The following is a 24,359-nucleotide window of genomic DNA, read 5'->3' as shown; positions in this document are numbered from 1 at the left end:
GCACATATTAAATAAATGTAGTGAAGGGTTTGATTGTAAAATTTCTGCAGCAGTATTAATAGTGACTTAAGAAAATTCTAGCCATGCTGAAAGTCCAGTTAAATGTAATAAAGAAGCATCAGGGAGCATATTTCAAAGGGATTTTCCTAATGCGTGTCTGTCTTCTATTACTTTAGGCTCTTCTATGTATATGCTCAGTCTTATAATGACAGCTCCAGTTTGAGAACAGGAACAATAAGAGACTCAGGCTATGCAATCACTCAGTGAGAAAGATATCCCTAGAGGTCACAGCCACTACTGCATACATAGTCTGTTTTTCCCCATGAAGATGTTCATAAAAATAATCCTTTTTGGGGACATTTCTTTACTGAGCTTTCCTATGAGAATATTTAAAAGAAACCAGATCTGTAAATTACAGATCCCAGGGTAGCATACGCAAGAAACAACAAACAAATCTGTCATCTAACAGTAAGGCACAGTGCATAAATCAAAACACTCACTCACAGGCAGATAATGTCCACTTATTTTAAGTCACAGCTTTAATAGTCACATTTTGGAACCCAGAAGGAAATGTATGCTGGAATCTTTTGCCTAACAAGCTGTGACTGAGGTGTTTAGGTGTACCACGACACAGTACTGATAGTGAGCTAGATCCTGCAGTCTTTACTCAAGCAAAACTGATGGTAGTTTTGCCTAAATAAGGACTGCAGGCACCAGCTCAGTGGTATAGTTGCTTTACTTTCTGCAACGTCAGTAGTTTGTCTGCATGGCTGCATACATGCATTGCTTTTGGATACTTCAACACGATTTTATCTTGGTTTCACTTCTTTGAAGGATAAAAGCAGCTGTTCTTTGAAATAGCTGCTGTTTAAAACATTCTAAATTCTTAAATGAACACATTTATTATCATAAATGTTAAGGGGGGAAAAACTTAACCTATACAGCTACAACTTGCCCACAATGCATGGAAAAGAGAATCCAATTGAATGGGATTTATTTTGTTAGCATATGGAGGTAAAGTGCTGTTGTAATTTAAAGGGTTCTCTCTGGAGGGACACCCCAGAAACAATTTCTTGGTGATGTTGAGTGGAATAATTTCTCAAAAGGAGAGAAATCTTCAATCTCTGTGTTTTCTGGGCTGCTATCCAGCATCTTGCAAAGAGAAAAGTTCACCTCAATATCTCAATTAGTGTAAGTTTTGCTACTGCCTTCACTGGGGTCAGAATTTCATCCTTTATATTGTACATTTCACCTGGGGAATTCTGTACTACTGCACATATGAATAATTAATGAGTTGTGCATATTTTTAATTTTTTTTCACAGAAAAAAGCTTCTGCTGAAATGTTGCTGCAGTTCTGCCTTTTGCCCATCTGAGGGCACAGTGGTGCAAGAATAGTAGCAGCTCCTAGCAGAAAATAACTTCTGCAGTTCTGCCTTTTGCCCACAAGAGTGCACTGTGGCGATAGAATGCAGCAGCAGCTCCCCCCAGCTAGGGAAAAGAAAGATCCTGCCTTCCTCATGTGTTAGCAGGGCCCGCTCCAGACACCAGCTTGGCAAGCAGGTGCTTGGGGCAGCCACTCCGGAGTAGGGTAGCAGGTTCAGGCAATTCGGCGGAGGGTCCCTCACTCCTGCTCAGAGCAAAGGACCTGCCGCTGAATTGCCGCAGATCGCAATCACGTCTTTTTTGGGGGGGCTGCTTGGGGCAGCAAAACCGCTGAGCCGGCCCTGCCTGTCAGGCTAGGTCAGGAGACAGGGGCTATGGGGAGACAGAGTGGGGTGCTGTGGCGGGGTCAGGCAGAGGCTCATAAGGACTAGTGGGGGGGAGACAGTCTGGGGCAGGGGCTGAATGGGAGTGGAGGTACAGGGCCACAGGGAGGAGGGAGGTACAGGGCCACTTGGTGATTGGGGAGAGGGGGCTACATAGGGAGGGAGGTGGCTGAGTGAGGGCACAGAGACACATGGGGAGAGGGGGAGGAGGTACAGGGACATATAGAAACATAAGAGCAGCTAGGTAGGAGCACAGAGACACATAGGAATGGGGGATAGGGGTGCAGGGCCACATGGGGAGGGAGGAATGTGTGTCTGAGTGGCGGTGGAGGATACATGTGGAGAGGGGATGAAAGGACACATGGGGGTGCAGGAACACTTGGGGACAGGGGCATATGTCCTGACTGAATGGGAGAGCTGCATGCACTTCCAGCTGTCACTGAACATGAAGGTTGGCATAGACCATCTAAAAATAAGATTGGTGACGATATGCTGGGCTTGCCAGATGCCATCATTTTCTTGGACACAAGAGAAAGTCAGGACACCAGGAATGTGGTTTAACTAGGTTTCAGGTTTATTAACTAGTGACACATCTGAAAACTAGCTGGTAATAACATGTCCAGTGCAGGGACAAGTACCTTCTGAGTCTTTACCCACTTGGTGGAGGGCTCAGCCCCCATCTCCTCCACACACCCTCCATTTATCTGGCCCCCGCACCATTGCAAGAAGAGATTGCAGAAGGGCTAAGGTAGGAGTGGGGAAGTTTCCTTACTGCACCAGACATTAGAAGCCCCAACCCCATTCCCCACCTTCTTTTGGGGATGCCTTCTTCTAATCCACTTCCAATTCCTGTTTATCAGGGAACTAGACACCCTATTGAATGAGTATCTGTACTAGGCACCTGCCAAGTTGCAACATCTTGAATTTTAGAACCTAACTACCCACTAAGTCCCTGGGCTGCTGAGAGAAAGGTTAAAACCCTGCTCTGCACAGGCCAGTATGGGAATGAGGGGAAAATTTCTTCCCAGATTACAGAAGGTGACAAGTGCAATGCCCAGAGCAAGGCCCAAACGTCCAGTCCTCCTCTGATCCCAATTGGAGGAATGGGGAGTATTTCCTTGTGGTGCAGAATGTCACCCTGTGCAGGGGGAAGGGCTTATAAACCTTCCCCTTATGCGTGGAGGAGCCAATAGATTTACATTGTTTCCCTTCTCTCCTAACCAATCAGCTATAGAGCCTGCTCCTGAAGCCCACAGAGAAAGAAGGAAACAAGAGGAAGCAATCCTTAAAGGGACCAAGGGTTTTCTTTGCCATGCTGGTCAGACAAACCCTCCCAGCCTCTGAAGCAGGGAAGAAGAGGAGGTGACATTGTTACCAAATCTTCTTTTTCGTTTATTCAAATAAATTTTAACTTTAACAAAATACAGTGCCTAAAGTTATTGAAGATAAAAATTAAATAATAGCTAACATACCTTATCAAATTGATAGGGTACATTATGTCTAATGCACAGTAAATATAAATTTATGAAAAGGGACACTTTAATATTGCTGTAAAGACAAGCGTAAATGTATTTAAAACTTTTTGTACTGTACGTTTAAACCTACTATGCTATTTAAAAAGCGCTCATTACAGAACTAATTTACAATTTTCAAAATACATTTTGCTATTGTGTTCGTACCATGTTAATGCGCAGGCCTGTTCCCATTGAAGTTATCATAGACTTAAGCAGGATCAGGTCCTTAACTTGAAATATTCTGTGTAATTGTTCTATAACAGTTTTTGACTAAAGGTTAAATACCATCGGGTCAGTCAATATTTTAAAAAGCAAGTGAAAGCCAAATAGTCACACACTATTTGAAGACCCAGAGCTCAACAGTCTAGAACATTTGGGTGTTCATGTGATTAAATATTATGCCGTGCTATGGCTTCCCTTTTTATATAGACAATTACTAGAGAAATGTTTACTGAAACATATGGTAATCGTTTAAACCTGCAAAATATAGATAATTTATTAAAATTGACCAAGCCTTCAATGCAAGTTCAAACAATTTTAATTAGGCTTTTCTACCCAACTACTCAAGTGTAGCTTACCTGAACTGCATCGCTTACCCCAAATATTAAAAATGTGTCTAATAAAGATCCTAACCCAGAGCATCTGTCCCATACCCATCAGAACAGCTGGAGAATTAGTCTGGACTTGGCCTGCTGCCGCCGCAATTTCTAACCATACACTGTGTCTTAGAATGAACTTTAGCATCTATGGTGTGAAAGGTATAATGTTGAAAAAAGATACCTGAATAAGTAATAAATAGTTACCCTGTAAGAAGACGATCTAGTCTCTAATTACCTTGTGTCAGATGCATAAAATCTATTCTGTAGTTTCTAATCAGTCTCTGGGCTACCCTTTTCTGAGTGTTGACAGTATGATTTATTGGCAGAAACCATACTGCAGTGTTTAAAGCTCATGTATCTTTGGGGCAAATAACTGGCCTCCAGTTTCAGTTTCACCACACACAAAAAAATGATTGAGGACAGAGGGCAAAAACTTGAGAGTGATAAGTGAGCTGCCACATTGTTCTATTGAGTGTCATATTCTAGTCTCGGGAAACAGTGCATCAGATGACTGCAAAAATATATCTCATAATTTTCCCCCAGTTCAATTTACCCAAGATGACAGCTGGTAAACCAAAGAAATTGATTTGCATTGCAGTGAACCCATCTTTATTGTCTGAGCTAGAGAGCTTGTCATTTTTTTCTTCTTTATAGGTGCCGTACTCCGAACTGGGTGGAAAAACCTTAGTGATGGCAGTATACGACTTCGATCGTTTCTCCAAACATGATATCATTGGGGAATATAAGGTGGCCATGAACACAGTGGACTTTGGCCATGTGACTGAGGAGTGGCGGGACTTGCAAAGTGCTGAGAAGGAAGAGGTAGGAAAAACAATTGTTATCTTTTTGGCCGCATACTTTTATCATTGGCTGGTGAAACAGTCAAACTAGTAAGTGGGAATTGACTTATAGCAAGAAACCTGTCAATATTTCTCAGGTTAGCTTGATGGCAGCTTGATGGAACTAAACTATCTTGTAAACATGTATTGCTATCAGAAGATTTTCGTGGTGCATTATATCTTGTTACCCCCTAGTTCCAATCATTTGTGACAATATAGGCACTCGGTTGTGGGACAGACTTAAAAAGGATGCCCTTTCCCTTGAGTGGGTGCAGTTTGCACCCACAACATTTGCACCCTCATTTGCAGTTGAATAGTGAGACTGATTTACCCCTGCAGTTAATAGTGAAACATACATCTGAGAATTTGAATTTCTATGCATCAAACTGTGAGGGAAGATGTTGCTGGTTTTAACATACAATCGTAGAATGTTAGGGTTGGAAGGGACCTCAGGAGGTCATTTAGTCCAATCCCCTGCTCAAAACAGGACCAACACAAACTAAATCATCCTAGCCAGGGTGTTGTCAAGCCAGGCTTTAAAAATCTCTAAAGATGGAGATTCCATCACCTCCCTAGGTAACCCATTCCAGTGCTTCACCACCCGCCTAGTGAAATAGTGTTTCCTAATATCCAACCTTGACCTCTCCAACTGCAATTTGAGACCATTGCTCCTTGTTCTGTCATCTGCCACCACTGAGAAGAGCTGAGCTCCATCCTCTTTGGAACCCCCCTTCAGGTAGTTGAAGGCTGCTATCAAATCCCCGCACACACTCTTCTCTTCTGCAGACTAAATGACCCCAGTTCCCTTAAGCCTCTCCTCGTAAGTCATGTGCTGCAGCTCCCTAATCATTTTTGTTGCCCTCTGCTGGAATCTTTCCAATTTGTCCACATCCCTTCTGTAGTGAGGGATCCAAAACTGGACACAATACTCCAGGTGTGGCTGGAGTAACATGTGACTTTAACATGCTAGATTGTTATTATCATGTAACAATTCAAACAGTATTCAGTGATAAAAACGATGTATTAAAAAAGAATGCATTGGAATGAACTGTACTATACCATAATATTATTCTCTCCCTTGCCTTTTGCTGTCTCTAAAGATTTGTTTTGTCACAATCAGCTTCGGAGAAGGGCATTTATAATAATTTGCTATCTAAAGTGCTATGTACACATATAGCATTCTTTAGAAATATTTAATGACTAGAATGTGCATTCTGCAATGTTGTTCATACCTAGGGTGACCAGACATCCCGATTTTATCGGGACTGTCCCGATATTTGCTTATTTGTCCCACGTCTCGACCTATGTTAGGTCGAGACACTGGACAAACAAGCAAAGGCTCCGGAGCCCGGAAGGGTTCGCGCCTTTCTCCACCCCAACTCCACCCCCTCCATCCCCCATTAGATCCCTCCCCAAATACCCGCCCCCTCACTGCCCCATTGACGCTCTCCCCAAATCCCCGCCTCTTGCCAAACATGCCATGCCCAGGAGACGCAGGGGAGCGCGGGGCCGGGTTGAGTATGAGTCTGGCCTGTCCCCAAGCAGGCAGGACTCGGGCGTGGTACCTGGAAGGAGAGTAGGGGTGTGGCCCACGGGGCAAGGCGGCGGCTGTTCTCCCCACCTGGGCAGCGGGACTTGGGAGCAGCCGCTGCTGCAGCTCCCACTGCCGCGGGGGGAGGAAGTGGCCAAGCACGTGGCGCTCGGCAGCTGCAGCTTTGGCGCCCTGGCCTGAACCCTCTGGGCACGGGCCTGCTGCGGGGACCCAGCAGTGCGCATGCTGCGCCCAGCCCCTGGCAAGTCACGTCTGGGCTGGCTGCCCAGCTGGTGCAATCCCGTGGCGGAGGCATCGGCAGTCCAGTCCCATTCGTTCCCCTGCAGGACCCGAGCGGGATGCCCGAGCGGCAGCCCAGCCCGCGAGCGTTCCCCTGCAGGACTCCGGGGCCACCCACGGGATTGCACCAGCTGGGCAGCCAGCCCAGACACGACTGGCCAGGGGCTGGGCGCAGTGTGCGCGCTGCTGAGTCCCTGCAGCAGGCCCAGGCTCGGGGGGTTCGTGGGCGCCAGAGCCACAGCCGTCGAGCTTGGCCAGTGGCCGCTTCCTCCCCCTGCGCCAGTGGGAGCTGCAGCAGCGGCTGCTCCCGAGTCCCGCTGCCCAGATGGGGAGAACAGCTGCCGCCTGGCCTCACAGGCCACCCCCTACTCTCTCTCCGGGTACCGTGCCCGAGTCCTGCCTGCTCGGGGCCAGGCCGGACTCACACTCACCCCGGCCCCGTGCTCCCCTGAGTCTCTCGGGCCTCCCGCCAACTCTTGCGGAGGGAGGAGAAATCGGGGGTGGGGGATTTTTTTTTTGGTTGCTCTGCTGCCATTTTTTTTCCCTTCTGCCCCCGCCCCACCCTCCCGCGTCCCGATATTTGACCTGGATGATCTGGTTACCCTATTCATACCAGCATATCCACATTTTGCTTATCATGAGAACATTTTTTCTTAAATTTTACATTATTTTTCTGTTTGATTTGTCAGATAATAATAGACAATGTACAGTATGTTTCAGTTTTCTGATGAGGCTGGAATGAATCTGAGTCTGATTTCCTTATTGTCTAGTTTAGCCAATAAATTGCTTTAGATTCCAACCTAGTTTTCTATGATTGGAGGGACAACCTCTGGATAAAATCCTTCCCCAATCCATGTGAAGAAAAGCTGAATACTGGATTCAGGTTCCTTGCTCTGAACAATATATTGGTTTAAATTTTCTTCCTTCCCACTTTATATCTTCATCACCAGTGTCTTCTCAGATCTTCAGTTATGTATTTCACAGTCTGCCTTTTCCGTGTTAACTTTTGATGACTGTATCAGCCAACAGTTTTGTGTTTTTTTTCTGGTGTATACTCATTTGAAAGTCACTGCTGCATTTAGATATTTTTCTGTGGCATTTTCTTGGCCATCACATCTTTCGTAGGTTTCTCTTACTAAAAAAGTCTGTAATATTGGTAGCTGTGTATTGTGGCATGTTTCTATGCCGCTCTTGTAGCAAAGGTCAAAAGCAGTGTATGAATCATATTACCTCAAGACGGCCTGATCCTGGGTAACTCTTCTTTAAAGTCCATGCACACGAGAGAGTTGGAAATGTTAAACCAGTGTATATTTGATCACTCCACTCTGTAGTAAGTGCCATGAATGGCAGGGAATCAGATTTTTATTTCACTATCTCATGACTTCTATTTTGTCACAATAAAAGCTACAATCATACAGTATCAGTGTCTCACACCACTGCACCTCGAAAAGCATAAAATGAAGCCAAAAGATGCATGAAAAATATTTGAACCTTTACCTCTTTAACAAAAACTTAACCTTTTAAACAAACTATTACTCTCATGGGCAGACAGCCAGTAAAATAATACAGGTTAGTGCTGGGTTTAGCTTGTAATGTGACAGTCTGTTGAACATGTACTTTCCATGTTCACAGTAATATTTGACTTAGTCCCTCTGTTCTTTGATAAAATTCCCACACTGCTAATACAAAATTATGTTAAAGTTGCTACAGACAGATGTTTTACAGGGCATGCTAATTCTGTCAGTCAAATACTTGCACAATAGACTTCTGACTTGACTGGAACCTGGCTTTTTATTAAAGGGGAAGTGAATTAATTAAAAAAAAACATTGTTCCTGACCTTGGAAGTTGATAATATAATAATTCATGTAAAATATATTGTGGACCTAATTTTCAAAAGGGCAAAAGCCTAGAGCTGCATGTAATGATGCACTTTATTTGTACATGCAGTGGCCATAAATGCACGGAGAAATATGGTATTTGTATGTACGCATAGAAGTTAGACATCTAACTGGCAATGTGCACATACAGGTACCATTTTGCATGAGCATTGTGCTAACTAATGGTTCCCTTCATTGGTTCCCACCAGTTCACATTTTAAGTTTTTGCCCTCACATGTAAAGCCTCTTACAACATTGCCCCTCCCTATTTATTCACTTTGTCTCTTATCCCATTGCCTTCCCCTGTTCCGTTGTGGTTTGATCCTGCAAGGTGAAGACTCCTGCAAGATACAGACTAAATGTCCTCCACTCCCATCAGTGGGCTGAGTGTGCGCAGCTTGTTCCAGAATCAAACCCTTAATGGCATGGTGGGAAGATATTTGTCAACATGCCATTTCCTAGACCACCCCACCCAGGCTCATGCCCAGCTCAGTAGATGAAGCTCCATGTCCAGCAGCACCAGGGCCAGGAAGGGGACAGGGCATAGCCAGGGGCGGGCCCCGCCTGCATGCAAACATGCATATTGGTGATGCTGTGACAGGTTCCTCTAAACCCAGAAATGGCAAGAGCCAATGGGCTGGGGCAGGGAGCCAGGCCCAGCTGCACAGGACAGGAAGCACTGCTACAGGATGCAGGCAGAGCTGGCTCAACACCACTCTCCACAAGAATATTTTCCCCAGATGCCTATAGCTAGGTTAAATAACCCCAAGAATGTATCATTTCCCTCATTGTCCCTCTATTCTTCTCTCTTTGTTCATTATATTCACTCATTGAAGCAGTTTCAAATTTGATTGCAAGGTCTTTGGTGCTACCCTAGGTTTGTATGGCACAAGTATGATGTGGAACTGATTCAGATTCATGTTTCTAGATGTGATCACAATATGAATAACAAATAAAGATAATAGCTGTTATGCATGCAGGTCAGGTGTGCAACTGTGCATAGCTCAGGGCTTCAGTCCCTTTGAAAATCAGGTCCCTAATCTCAAACACATACATCGAAAGACAAATAATTCCCATTTCTCATTCATTTTAAGGTTAATTCTCTTCTCTATTGCTGCCTAATCACTCGTGGCTATATTCCAGGTATCATATGTACAGAGGAGAATTTCCATTTGTGTATAATCTGGTTTGATTTGGTTTCCCACTATTATTATGTGGCGATTTCCCTTTATAACCATTAGGCAATTTGACATGGAAAAATTTCCTACTGCATACAAATATTTTGTCTTGTAGATGATTGAATCCCACCGCTTAATACATTTCCATAGTAAATGGAGTAAGTTTCCAATTTCTTTTTATATCTCTGATTATATGCCACATCTATCACATGAGTTCCAATAAATGTGGGAAATTATCATTGTTTAGGTTATCTAAAAATTTAGATTAATTTCTTAATGTTAGAGCAGTTGTTCTTTTGACAATATATAGCACTGCAGTACACACAACTATCACTGCATCTGTGCCAGTTGTGGCATTTTTGTTATTATCATTAATTATTCTAAGCTCATTTCTTGTGGACATCATGGAAAAAGTGGGATTTTAGGAGCAATTTGAATGAGGGGAGGGTTGTCATGCAAACTGTGATGCATTTGATAGGTAAGCTATTTCACGTAATAGACTCAGACTTTACTTCCACCTTGCTCCCCTCTCTCCTTTCCCACACCCATGACAGACTTATACAAACCTCCAGATCCCAACAGAGAAGAGCTCTTTGTTTAAGAATATTGGATTTTGCACTGTTCTTAGTAGGTCTCTGAAAGATGAGCCTTGCACACAGTCTCCTCAGAATGGATTTTGTTATTCTCCATTTAGATTCTAAAGGACTTAATCAGATGAAGATAATAACGCTATAGTGATTGCATAAGAGTTTTTTTTTTAAACATTCACTAGTCTAAAATCACTTATGGGTTCTTTACTAACCAATTTATGAAACGTGCAGTGCAATACAATGCAGTACGGTGTGATACTGTATTGTGTTTTGCAAACAAAAGTCTCACAATATACCCCCATTATAGCACCATATAATGTTTTCAAAATGTAGTAAGAAGTGAGAGGTAAGGGGGAATGCAAGAAACGAGCCAGGAGGTATCTGGATGTAGTCAATATAGGAGAGGTGATTTCTGAATTGTGTTGTTAAAAGTGTCAGTGAGAGGCTTAGCCTGGCAGGAGGAAATTAGCATGCGGAGGGTCTCCTCTGTGTGTGTATTGTGGTGAGGGAACAATCCTTTCCCACCCATCCGCATGGGTGAGATCAATGACAAGGTCATTTATTGGAAAGGCAATTCTGAACGTCTTTCCTTATGTTGATAATCAGTATTTACCCCCTAACTCTTGGCCCCAGGTTATAGGGGTTGGATTTCACTTCTCAAACCACTCAGCACTTCACTCACAGTTATGGCTACATCTTCACTGCAGAGTTAACTCAAGTCGACTCCCCTTGAGTTAGCCTAACTTGAGTGAGAATTAATCCTTGAGCTACACCGAGTGCTTGGATTACGGCAAAGAGTGGTTGTACTAGCAGCTGATGAGTTGTGCAAATTCAGGCTGTAGCCTCTACTCACAGTGGGCTAGCCAACTTGAATTAAAAGTACCACCAGACTCGAGTTATGGGTTTGTGTGTATGTGGACAGTACTCAAATTAGGGGCAACACCTGGGTTATAACTGCTATGAAGATAAAACCACATAATCCAGTTATTTGGGTTCTATGCAATGGATTTCATCCAAAGTCTTTATACATGTTTGGTCTATTATGGATCCTATGTTTGTCTTACGTTGAGCCTGATTCAGAAGAACTTCATTGCATATGCTAATTCTGGAACCTAAATCTCTCCAAAAACAACAGAGATAAATCTGTAAATGCTTTGGAGAGATTTATTTTGCAGGACATTTCTTTGTTTTTATATTTTCTATTTCTTGGCATTTAGCTATTAACAATGTTACAATCTGCTCCCTAATTCTTCAGTGACAATACCAAACAGCCTAATGGCAAGACCTGACTCAGGAGAATCTCTAGTAGAGCTTGCTCTGAGGACAGAATAACTTATGTTTGGTGCCCTGTTCTTCCCTCCAAAGATTAAGGTGACTGGGCCCTCAGGATTTGAACAGCCTTCATTGTTTCAAGATCTTAGGGCATTCCCAAAATACTGTTTTCTCCTTACGAATGAGGAAATATTTTAAAATAATAGTAGTCTACTTTATATGAAGATATAATGAGTATGGATATTTTGTAACTGAGGAAGAAAAGAGCGAGAGAGACTGGTTTGGTAGGCTAATAGCAAACTTCTGCATGGATGCATGCAAATAATAATACCTTTAAACTTGCTCCTCTCATGACCAGGATATAGGGAGTCTGGCCAAGCGGGTAGAACCAGGAGTCAGGAGCCGACAGTCAAATCAATGGTTGGCACTAGAGTCAGGGGTCTATTCAGAAATTGTAGCCAGAGCCAGGGATCAAGCCAAGTGTCAGAGCTGAAGAACAGAGCCAGAGTCCAAAGTAGGGAACAAAAGCAAGGTCTGCGGTAGCAACAGGCCAAGTACTGCCAAGTTGCACAGACAGTTTCCTGGAACATATTCTATGTTTGAATAGTGCACCTGGACCAATCAAAGGTCACGGGGCATGCTGTCAGTCAAGTCTTCTGTGGGCAGCACTTCCTATGGTGCTTAGTTACCCAGAGTTTATAATGCTCTGATCTCAGCTCTGTGATGGCTGCCGAGTGGTGGCATGGAAAAGTCAGTCACCTGAAGCCGTGGGTTCTAGTCTTCTGAATTCTTACAGCTTCTACAGCTCAGGTTCTACTACTGATTCTGAATCAATCTGGGTTTTAGCTTCAGATGTGCACATCAAACACCATCCTTTGCTTCAGACTTACTAAATACAAGACTGCCATTACAAAGACAAGAACAGAGTTTACCTAGGCTAGATGTACAGCAACAGACCCAGGCGTGTGTCTTCTACTAATTACAACCAAACATAATAAAAATAGGATAAAACCCTAAGGAATTGGCTAAAATTGTATGGACAAATGTAATTATGTTAGATTACTACAGTGACATTTTATAGCATATTCCACATATAACTGCAGAATGTAATGTTCATCATTGAAAAGCAAAATCCGTATATAGTCTGTTCATTTATAATATCCATTATATGAGGAATATCATGTAATTTATTTGCTTACAACATCAGTTAGGTTTTTCAGATCCTAACAACTTGTCACTAAGTGGAATTATAAATACATTGGCAATTAAGTAGATGTGAAGTCAGATGCTGAAATGCTCTTAATGTTTTAAATTATGACCCTGAAGTAAGATGTATTCCAAAGTGTGTTAATGGCAGTCATAAGCAATCACTTTGCCAGAGTCACCTAAGTGACCTCAATCAACTTTAGCATGAAGATCCTGTTTTATCACCCTTTACATAGAAATCAGTTGTTGCACATAATAACACATACATTAATGAACAGCACAATCACAGAGGAGAAGAGCATCTGATGAGCAGTTAGCCTCCTTTTTGTCCACAAAGCTCCTCTGTGCTTCTCAGCCTCTTCCTAAAAGTATCTCGGAAGAAGTCAGAGGGTGAGAATTTAATGAGATATTAGAAGCTTCCTTCTACTCTCATGACCCAGTCAGATTTGAATGCCATCTTTTCCCCTCTCTCCTGGAAAAGGATGATTAATAAGTTATTGTTGCTAAAGCCCTTGAAAGATAAAAGTCTCTATATAAGGATTTGTTATGCACTATGCAAGTTTTAAAGAACTGGGTCGCTCTGCTCAATGATTGCCTGATATTGGGCAGTCCATTACACATGAACTACATGCCCAGAATCCATTTTACCTTACTCCTGCTATCTTTATGCATAATTGCTGCTGATATAATATATTCTTCAAGCTCACATGACTGGAGGAGTGGAATTGATGGAAAGACTATTTTCCTGCACCAACTCCAGCATGTAAAATTTTGGGCAGAGAATGTAGGGAAAAAAAAAGGTGTTGAAAGGAATTTGCTCCTCTGTGGCATAGGCCAGATGTTGTTGCCACTAACTTTATATACATCATGTGGATGTTAACACTTCAGTACAGTGGACCAGAGATACCCCCTTAATGCTTATTGCTTTGTGAATCTCTTTGTTTACTGCACATGATTAATTTTTTTTTCCTTCAGACATTTTGACAATATTTGAACTTAAGCCCAGATAGAGCCCCAGTGACCAGTCCAAGGAACTCAACTGGCTGATGAGAATGCTGCAATCTGAAGCTGGTATTGCGTCATACATGATATGAATTGCATCATGTTATTCCTAGAAGTCATGGATGATGCAATCATAACGAAGCTTACATCACTCTGCTGAACAAATTGCCCTATATCAGCTCTAGAAATCATACAGTGTGGTGCTCTCTTATTTGTCAGTGTTTGATTTTGCAGAGGGACACATTTCTGTTTAGCCAAAGTGAGCAGCGATGCCTCGTACTTGTGTGAACAGTGCAGATAACTTCTGCTATGTTTGTGGTGAAGTGACTTTTGCATCACAAAAGCGCAGTATAAGCACTATGGTTAAGAAAGCCTATCCCCTTTATTTTGGCTGCAAAATTGGAGATCAGGACAAGAGGTGGGCCCCACACATATGCTGCAACATTTGTGCAACAAATCTTCGCCAGTGGTTGAACAGGAAAAGGAAATCTATGCCTTTTGCAGTGCCAATGATTTGGAGAGAGCCAACAGATCATACCAGCAATTGTTACTTCTGCATGGTGCCTCCAGTTGGGAAAGGTGTGTCAAAGAAGAAAAAGTGGACTGTGCATTATCCAAACATTCCATCAGCTATACGCCCAGTACCCCACGGAGAAGGACTGCCAGTTCCTGATGCACCAGAATCATTCTCACTTGAGTCAGACGAGGAAGAGGAAGAGGATGAAACTTCTGGTCCTGACCCATCAATGTCACAGGACCCACATTTTCTCCCATCCTCCTCCTCTGAACCATACCTCATAACACAAGGTGAACTGAATGACCTTGTCAGGGATTTGGAACTACCTCAGAATAAGGCAGAGCTGTTGGGCTCCAGACTACAGCAGTGGAATCTCCTGGCAGGCTATCAGGGCAAATGGAGCCCATCAATGCTTGCGGACTATTGCTGGACAGTGACAAGAGATGCTCCATTTAATGAATACAAGAGACAAGCCAAGAAGTGCCAAGTAGACACTGAATAGGACTAAACTATGTACATAATAGTTTTTTGCCTTTTGTTTCATAATACATTTTATTTATATAACCCTTTTGCTGATTTTTAAAGTGTTACATAAACAGGACAGGTGAAATATTATCATGTGAAATAACCATAAACACATGAAAAGACCTAGGTTTACAATTTATGATTAAAACTCTACTATCTACACAATATACATAGACATAAAATGTAAAAACTTAAATATCTTAGAAACAGTAGCCAATCAGTTGTTTTAATTGTCATATTTGAATTCAGCACATCAAAATACATAATAAATATCACATTTTATCTCTGAAGCAGACGACTTCTCAAAAATTGTAGACCAGTGTAATTAGTTGCTATTTACCAGGAAATTTGCACCATGAAATGTTATAACTTCAGAGATAACACCCCACTGAGATGAATAGGGGGGTGAATGCTGCCTGCTTGGAACTATTGTTTCAGGATTTGCAGAACTATATATTTCCTTCAAGGCCCCTCACATTTATGTTGGTAATCCTATTACACACCTTCCTTGAAGTTGCATCCTCTTTCTGTACTCCCTCTCTGGAAAGAAATGTGCATATGGTGGTCATGGGCATTTTTATGTCATAAATGAGGGATTTAATTGGCTCATTGAAATCAAAAGGGGAAAAAAAGCCAATTTGTGTGTCTTGATTCACCTCAGACTACATGGAGATACAGACATCAAGCATACCACCAAAACAGTAGAAAAGAATCCAAATATTCCGCAGTGGAATTAAAATCTGTCTCCTTTGGGGCCTTTCTGTTTCTGGGCAGCAGGCTGAACAGAGTGTGTTCTGAGGTCAGAAAACCTTGTGGTGCTTATTTGTCAGAAACAAGTTAATTACCCATTTGACTTCCACAGGCAGAAATGCATCTTGAGCAAGTCTGCTGAAAAAGTACTTCCCGGCATCTATATATTTGCAGCTAGTGTTAGAACATCTTTTATCAATCAATATACAAAAAAGAATAATACCAGGCAGAGTACATTCCTGACAATGAATAATACCAGATGGAGTTCATTCCTGACAAGTGTGCAGAAGGTCAGTGGAGCAAAATGGAGTTACAACAAGAAAGGAAGGAATAGCAGAGAGAAGCTTTGCTTTTTTTTTTTTTTTTTTTAAACAATAATTTTTTTTTTGTCCTTGTTGAAATACAGGACAGAGAATAGAGGAAATGGATAAATTCAAGTTCATTAAACTTGAATGTTTAACATGCTATGGCATTTGGAAAGTAACGTTATACAGGTTTTTTTATAAGCTTCTTAGAAACGTGGTAGGAGAGGTCAAAATGATCTCAGCTAATTATTTTTAAAAGGTTTACGGAGAGCCTGGATTGCTCAGGGGCGGGCAGCGGTTTGCCAACCAATTGCCTCTAGGTCTTTAGTTCAGATGTTTGGTATGCCAATCATTTACATTGGTTGAAATCCAGTTCAAGGGAAAGATTCTTCCCTCTATGTTGGAGATGCATTGGAGAGGGCTTTGTCTTGCTGTGGACCTGCAGGGGGAATTCTAGTCTAGTCAGCTATAATTTTTTCTGGGGTCTCTTAGTGTGCACACATTGTAACAGCAGCTCTGGCACTCTATGCTCTGCAACATCTGGTGGCAGATGCAGAGGGGCAGTGGATATGTGTTCCTTGTTTTGTGTCTATCATAACCTAGTCCCAGATTTGGACCTTAGAGTCCAAAATATGGGGGTTAGCATGAAAACCTCCAAGCTTAGTTACCAGCTTGGACCTGGTAAAGCTGCCATCACCCAAAAAATTAGAGTGTTTTGGGGCACTCTGGTCCCCCCAAACCTTCCCTGGGGACCCCAAGACCCAAATCCCTTGAGTCTCACAACAAAGGGAAATAAACCTTTTCCCTTCCCCCCTCCAGGTGTTCCTGGAGAGACACACAGAAGCAAGCTCCGTGAATCTAAACAGAGGGATTCCACCCTCCCCGTTTCCAGCCTTGGAAAACAAAAGTACTAATCTCTCTTTCCCCCTCACCCAGAGGGAATGCAAAATCAGGCTAGTAAATCTAACACACACAGATTTCCCCCTGACTTCTTCCTCCCACCAATTCCCTGGTGAGCACAGATTCAATTCCCTGGAGTTCCCCACTAAAGAAAAACTCCAACAGGTCTTAAAAAAAAAAGCTTTATGTAAAAAAAAAGAAAAATACATAAAAATGGTCTCTCTGTATTAAGGTAACAAATACAGCGTCAATTGCTTAAAAAAATATAAATAAACAGCCTTATTCAAAAAGAATACAATTCAAAGCACTCCAGCAACTATAGACATGTAAATACAAAAAGAAAAACAATAAAAACCTTACTGCCTTACTATATTGTACTTACAACTTGGAAACAGAAGATTAGAAAGCAGGAAACAGAAATCCTCCCATAGCCGAGAGAGATAGATTCAAGACAAAGGACTCACACACAATCTTCCCTCCACCCAGATCTGAAAAAGTCTGGTTTCCTGATTGGTCCTCTGGTCAGGTGTTTCAGGTACTTCTTTCCAGGTGTAAAAGACATTAACCCTTAGCTATCTGTTTATGACAGTGTCTATGGGTTTGCCTGCATCCCTCTTTCTCAGCCTTATTTAGACAGCCAATATCTGAGATGTACTGTCCAGAAGCAGAAACTGCATTCCTCATAAGGTGTCTGGTCATCCCCCTTTACAGGAGTCCAAGAAGAAATGAGAGCTCCATGCATTTCCCCACACTCTTTGCAAACCCATGCAGGGTGTAGCTAGATTCTGGCCCCAAGTCAGTAAGTGACCAAAAATCATTAGCTGTTTGTTGTTAGATAAACTGAGTTCATGAGCCAGATATTTGTGTCTAAATATTATAATACCCTATCATAGGTTTCAATAATTGGCAAGCTTGTTTGGCAGTCTCTCAGCATAGAGATCTGCATTGTAATAGACTAAGGAAATATCAGCTTTCACACTGGTGAAATTGGTCCACTCAAAAAAGTTGAGGCACATTGGTGTTGCAGTGTTCCTGCTGCCCATGCTGTACCCACCCTGTGGAGAACTAGAGCTTTCAAGAAGCATCAGAAAAAATGCATTAGGTTTGGGAGTAGTAGTCCATGAAAAGGAGAAATTAGTCATTTTCTGCATTTTCTTTTTTCTGACAGTTCTTAAACACCAATTTAGGCCATGTCATCGATTACCATAGTAACCATTTAGCCTCTTTTCTGAGCCTTTTGTGTTTCAGCTTAGTTTAACAACTTGCTTAACTGACAGCTGAAGCACTTCATACTATAGCTATGATAGGTACTGGTAGCACGAATTGCCTTTTTTTAAAAAAATTGCAGCTATAGTCTAAAACACAGCACAATATTGTAAACTATAGTGTGTTGGACTTTTACTGTAGAGTACTGTAACATTTTAAAATATTAGATTACAAGAAGTTAGTATATGATATTGTCATGTGCCCGTTGGCCCCTTCCTATTTATTTTCTGTGACAGGTGGAAGGCCTGCAGGGATTACTAATACCTATTTTATATCTTAAAAACTGTTTTGGATCCATCTCATTATGCACATAGCTGACCTCTGTAATCATACGTCCTTATTGCTATAACTCTCATACTTCCTTTCCCCTTTCCTTCATCTCTTTGTTACACTTACTTGTTGTTATCGTACACCTAGAAAGACCGTTGGCTGCATCATGTCTTAAATTAGATTATAAATTCTTTGAGGGGAGCCTTTTATTGTGTGTTTATACAGCACCTTGCACAGTGAGGCCCTAGTCCTGACTAGGCACTAATCAATTATATATAATATAACTAATAATGTGTAGAAAAAACCCTTCCACTTAATTTCTGTTTCAGGATTTTATGCATTCCTTCCTGCTACGCTAGTAAGAGATTGACTTTTCTAGGTTTTAAGACTTTGCAGTGTGTCTTACATACATGCAATCTTTTTTTGTAGGACTGATTATAGTGAATCTTTAACTTCAGTCATACAGATCAAGGTGAATAATAAATTCATAATAATAATTATCATTCTCAGATATTCACAGGTTGTACATACAGGTTGCACAGAGAAAATATTTAAGAAAACAAAAAATGGATATAAATGCTGTTCTGAACATACATTTATAAAGGTGGTAAAGAACAATTTGAATTGTATAGTACCATCTGTATCATCTGGGTTTCTCACACTGGAATCACTCTCAGAACAAGACTATTCTGTGAAGATCAAACCAACACCCTTCTCGACTTTCTCTCACTAAAATCACTGACACACCTGTTCTTTCCCCCGACCCCCATTGGAGAACATAGTAAAAGTTAGACTGATCGCCTAACTTCTCATCCTGGTTGGCTATTTTTGAATTGTGATTTAACTTGATGATCCTGGTGGGCCTGAAGATTCATTTTAAGGATTGCATCTGCACTTACAAACATAGAAATAATGCCAGAGAGCAGTTGTGGGCTTGAGTGCCTTTTTTTCATTTGTGGCTGACCATGATACTGCATTCTTTCTTCTTCAACACAGACCTTGTCACGGAAATCTATACCTATGGCATTTCCAAGCAGAGTTAGTGTAATGTGCAGTTTATAGGGCTTCCAACCTATAGAAACTAAAGTTGGTGCAAAACATGGCAGCCAACCTTCTAAGTGGGTTGGATGGATGGCTACATGTGTTCCACTAGCTCCCAAATCAGTTGTGGGTACAATTTAAAGTGTTTGTAGTAGTCTTCTAAAGTTCTACATTGTCTGATACCCAGTTATTTATGTTCTGCCTCTCCTTATCTTCCATAACAACATTTAAAATCCATTGAGGAATCTCTGTTGTTGATGCCTGGCCTTGCTGCCAGTTCAGAAAACTGAATGCATTATCATCTGAGTATCCTAATATCCTGAACTTTCTTCTCCTGACTGTCTATTAGTGCCCAAGCCAGAAATTAGTTTCACGTTATACTGCACATGTTTTTGGTTCATTTAGGCTTTTATATTAATCAGTTAGGCTGAACATTAATTTCTTCTAATGATGTTTTCTGTGAAAGGCAGGACATTTGAATTGATTTTGATTACTCTAATTTTTGTTTGCACTTTTGTGCAGAAGGTAGACACAATTGTTAAAGGTGCTATACCAGGCAAAATAAATTCCCACATGAGGAAATTTCCTTTAGTAACCGTGGTTTTCTTTTTTGTAATTTTAGATGTAATTTCCTTCATTTTCTTACTTTCCATATTACTTTTTTAAATATTAACCTGTATATTACATTGTGCATCAAAACCCCTAAAGAAACCTAAGTATTTGCATGTGTTATCCAAATATGCAACTAATCTAATGTTTTCACCTGATTTCTACAATGGGAGATGTTTCAGCTCATTGACATTTGACATAGCTACCCAGAATTTTTTTTAAAATATATTATTTACTGAACAGTGTCAGTTAATATTTGATACTGATTGCTACAGGAACACACAAGTATGCAATAAATGTGCTTTTATGTCACCAGATCCTAGCTAAAGTTTGAATTTTCAAGTAGCAAATGAATCATAGAAGGCAGAGATAGAAATAACCTATTGGATTAACCAGTCAAATTTCTTGCCATGGCAGGATTGTTCTCTATTGTACGTTTGCTAGTATTCTGTCCAGTCTCATTGTATATATTCCATGTGAAGGGGGTTCCATGTCTTCCTTGCAATCCTATTCCACTGCCCTAATGCATTTTTGTCAGGAAGTTTCCCCTGATAATATATCATCACAAAGGAGTGACTGCAGCTAGGTGGTATTCACAAACAGAAGAATTCTCCCCCTTCCTAGACTGGACACAGCTGCAACAAAACAGAGGAAGTATATATAGGAAAATACTTTTGGAAAAGAAGCAAGTAATAATGCAATTGTTAATTAAGTGGAATTAATTTTGTGCATCAATTTACTAAAGTGTCCATCTCCAGAAATAGTTTATGGGGCAGGGTCCAAACTCTAGATAAAATTAAAGAAAGCTAGAGCTAATTCCTACAAAAAGCAGCCATTCCTTAAAATCAACTGATCCACAAAAGAAGTTGTGAAAAAGAATGGGCAAAATGATCAAGGTGTTACCCATCTTAATAGCAATCTGCATTGCACCACGCCTCAAAAATAACCACAGAGGGAGTTCCATAGATTGGATCCGTGACTGGGGACCCCATCTCCCACAGAACTTGTAGAGAGAGAAAATATATATGATCTCGATATGCTTGGAGAGTCATGTGGGAGAGATAGTTGCTCAAATATCTTTAATGGACTTCATACAGTACGAATAAGGCCTTAAATGAAGTATGTTTATAACTTCTGCAGTATTTATAAAGTTTAAAAAATGTTCTAATGTCTGTGAGAGCTGTGAATAAATCCATAATGGTTTCTTCATTTGCAGTGCCAAGCCCCCTTCCCAGTTTTCTCAGTCCCAGCAGCACTGGTCCTTTTCAGGCTGTGTGCCTCCATCTTAGCTCCAAGAGTACTGAAAGTTCCATAGCTTGCTGTGTTTTCTTTTTCATACTCTTTCTTTCCTATTGACACCACTTTAGGTTTCTTGGCCTCTTTGCTGCTGCTTTCTTGTTTTTCATCCTCTTGAATTTTCTTGGTCATCTTCTGGCTCTCCAGCTGCTGCTTCTTGAGTTTGAAAGGACTCAGGGTACCAGTATTCTCCCTCTGCTGGACATTACCCCTTAGTTACCAAGCTCCCAAACCTTCTTTATTGCGGTTGTTGTTCTTTTAAACATTTAACATTGAACCAGAGCTTTCTTGTGTGCAGCTAGGGAGCACCTGCTGTGATGGAAGCAGACACAGCCATGGTGTTTCATTCTAAAAGACATACTGAGGCTGGAGGATTTGTGGATTTTGAAACCTCTTGCTTATCTTTTTCTGGAATCTTCACAGCAGGAGGAATGGATGTAGCTGGAGCTTTTGGAACATTTTGCAGAATTATCAGAAATTATAAATAATTATATTACTATGACCTTATCCACCCTTCCCTTTATCCTCACCCACTGGTTTGTTTAATCTATCTGTTTGCTTTTGTCCTTAATCAAGATTGTAAGGTCGTTGCGTCAGGAAATCTATCTATGCTACATGTTTGTACAGCACCTAGCACAGTGGAGCACCAATTCCTGACTCCTGACTGCGATTTCTAGGTGCTACTGTAATACAAAAAATAATAATGTATTAGGAGCTAGTTTGTGTGTACAAAATCAAGCTTTGCTCACATGTATTCTTAAGCTTTTAAAATTCAAACATTTTAAGTACAGTCCTTTGGTAACTACTGGCCTTGTACATTTTCTGATACACGGTATAATATCAATCTAAAATCTCTGATTCAATCGCTTTCAGAATCCAAGGCAATCTTTCGATAGTAGGAACTGCATAAACTAAGCAGTAATGTGCACATACTTATTATGAGAGATGTCTTTAAATCAAGCAAGGGCACTGTACTATGGCCTCCCTTGTCCTCTCACAATAGGACAAAGATTATCTTTAGAGTAGCTACAATAGACACATAATTTTACCATAATTATGGAAAAGCGTTCCTATTTGACTTCTTACAATATCTGGAATCAGAAAAAAAAAATTCCTTCAAATGTATTACATTTCCTCTCGGTGTTGTACTTAGACCATTCACTCAGAGAAGAGCCTTGTGACATGCTGTAGTTAATAAGTTTTCCATGCTGTCAAAAGTAATAATATTAATGTGCCATTCTGAGTTAAATTAATTTTGTTTTGTGCATTGGTCTGCATAAACGTGAGTGACATTTAGAAATATGATCAGGCAGGAGCTGAGGAAAAGCCAAGTCACAAAACCAAATGAGATGCAATCATTAAAGCATAACAGCCAGCTGCAAGCATTTGTGGCATAGGCAAAGAGTTACAAAATGCCATTCCATCATGCTTTTGGGGTATTTGTTTTAGTTCATTTTCCCCCTTCTCATTTATTCAGAAATTACATTTCCCCCCCTTTTTAATTAGGAACTCAAGATGTTTGGTAGCGTGGCTCCCTGTTTTGAAATGGAAGTGCACATTCCTGCTAATCTCTGATTTCAAGTGCCTTGAGCCACAGCTTATTCTCATTCCACAAGAGGCAGCTGATTGTAATAGCTTTTAAACTGATGACCGTGAAGTAGTATTTTCAATTCATAATGACAGTGTTTATTCCTATTTCTTCTGCTTTTTTAAAAAAACATCAGTAAAAGTGCTTTCTATAAACAGTTAAAAGTAATGAAGAGTGCCAAAAGGGGGAGGCTAACAGAGGACGAGTAATAAATATTGTGATCAAAATGATTGGTCCAAGTTGTTGCCTAACTTGCCTTCAGCTCTTATTTACCAGTACATTGGAGCATATTAAATTATTAGGCCATTTAACAAAATATGAGCCCATTATTTTTCTACATACTTTTCACTGCTTTGTTATTGTGACAAGAAAGAGAGGCCATGAAGCCATGCACTAGTAACCGGTGATGTAAATTAGTGCAGTCGGATTTAAAAATAAACAAACAGCCCAGTTTCGACAGGTCTGCTATCACTACTCTGTCTTCCCTCTCTATGAAAAGATCCTACCACTGGTGGGACCTCTGCTATTTCTAACCTAACAGATCAGAAGGTATCAGAAAGGAATAAGAGTAGGATTGTAGTAGGAAAAGAAACTAACTGGAATGTACAGGATAAAGCAGCTCCTCCTCCTTTCTTTCCCAGTCCTATTTTTAAACCCAGATCTCCACCTACTTGCTCAGCATGTAATTTACATCAGATTGATGATTTTGCTCTTTCCATTACATAGATTTGTAATTTACTATATTTTAATCAGGAAGTGTGGGTTGTGCAGTTCTGTAGAAGATTTATTTTTAAAAAATAACTTCTTAGGGATTTTTAGCACCTGTATAGGTACACTGAGGCAGCTGTTTTCTTGATAACATGGAAGCAAAATAATCTTAGCACTGAAAAGGAATAGTTCTGCTTGTCAGGTTAATAATTTCATAGAATTCATCTAGTCCAGTCCTCTGGACTCATGGCAGGGCTATGTATTATCTAAACCGTCCCTGCCAGGTGTTTGTGTTGTTAAAGTCCCTAAATGTATATTTAGAGGGTCTATAATCTACATTTTGAAAGTCTGTAAATATGTATTTCCATAATCAGCTTTTTGAAAAGGTTGGGGGAAATTGTGCTACCAGTCTCACTGAATAGCACCTTTCACCAAGAGCAGTTCATGATGGGCAAGATATTACTCAGTGTAAATGAGGGTGGCAGAACATGCCCCTATGCAAATATATAGTTATGTTATCACTAAGCCACTTTTTGAAGATTTCCTGGCTTGTCATGTGAATAATAATTACCCCCAGGTGACTTTCTGTCTTTACCAGCACAGTTGCTATTGATGTGATTGAGTTTATTTTGAAAAGAAAATTAACGCACACACTGTGTTGCTTGAGTAATGCTCAAATTGCTCCACAAATTGACAAATCCAAAAAGATTCAATGCTACCACTGAACTATTCTGAACTCTTCCAATGCTCATCTAGACAGGGTACCTCTTTCAGATTTTGGTGTGCATGAGAGAAACAGAGACATCTTTGGCATTATGGGCCCATCATCCCCTTTTGCAAAAAACACCCATGAGAGAGGAAAAGATACTAAGGAAGGCCTGTGTGGTTCAGCATGTGGAGTTTCCTAG

General features: G+C 40.9%; 1 protein-coding gene across 7 annotated transcripts in view; it reads left to right on the top strand.

The window, feature by feature from the left end:
* SYT1 (synaptotagmin 1) overlaps window positions 1-24,359 on the top strand; it is a 526,016-nt gene that overhangs the window by 414,011 nt on the left and 87,646 nt on the right. For all 7 annotated transcript variants that reach the window (XM_030548647.1, XM_030548651.1, XM_030548646.1 and 4 more), the window contains one exon: window positions 4,535-4,702. In XM_030548647.1, the coding sequence (XP_030404507.1) occupies window positions 4,535-4,702 (168 nt within the window). The remainder of the gene's footprint in view (window positions 1-4,534; window positions 4,703-24,359) is intronic.

The sequence above is a fragment of the Gopherus evgoodei genome, chromosome 1 (assembly GCF_007399415.2).
Source record: "Gopherus evgoodei ecotype Sinaloan lineage chromosome 1, rGopEvg1_v1.p, whole genome shotgun sequence".
In the NCBI taxonomy this organism is placed as follows: Eukaryota; Metazoa; Chordata; order Testudines; family Testudinidae; genus Gopherus; species Gopherus evgoodei.
The sequence above is the reverse complement of the archived record's forward strand: the minus strand, read 5'-3'. Positions and strand labels throughout refer to the sequence as shown.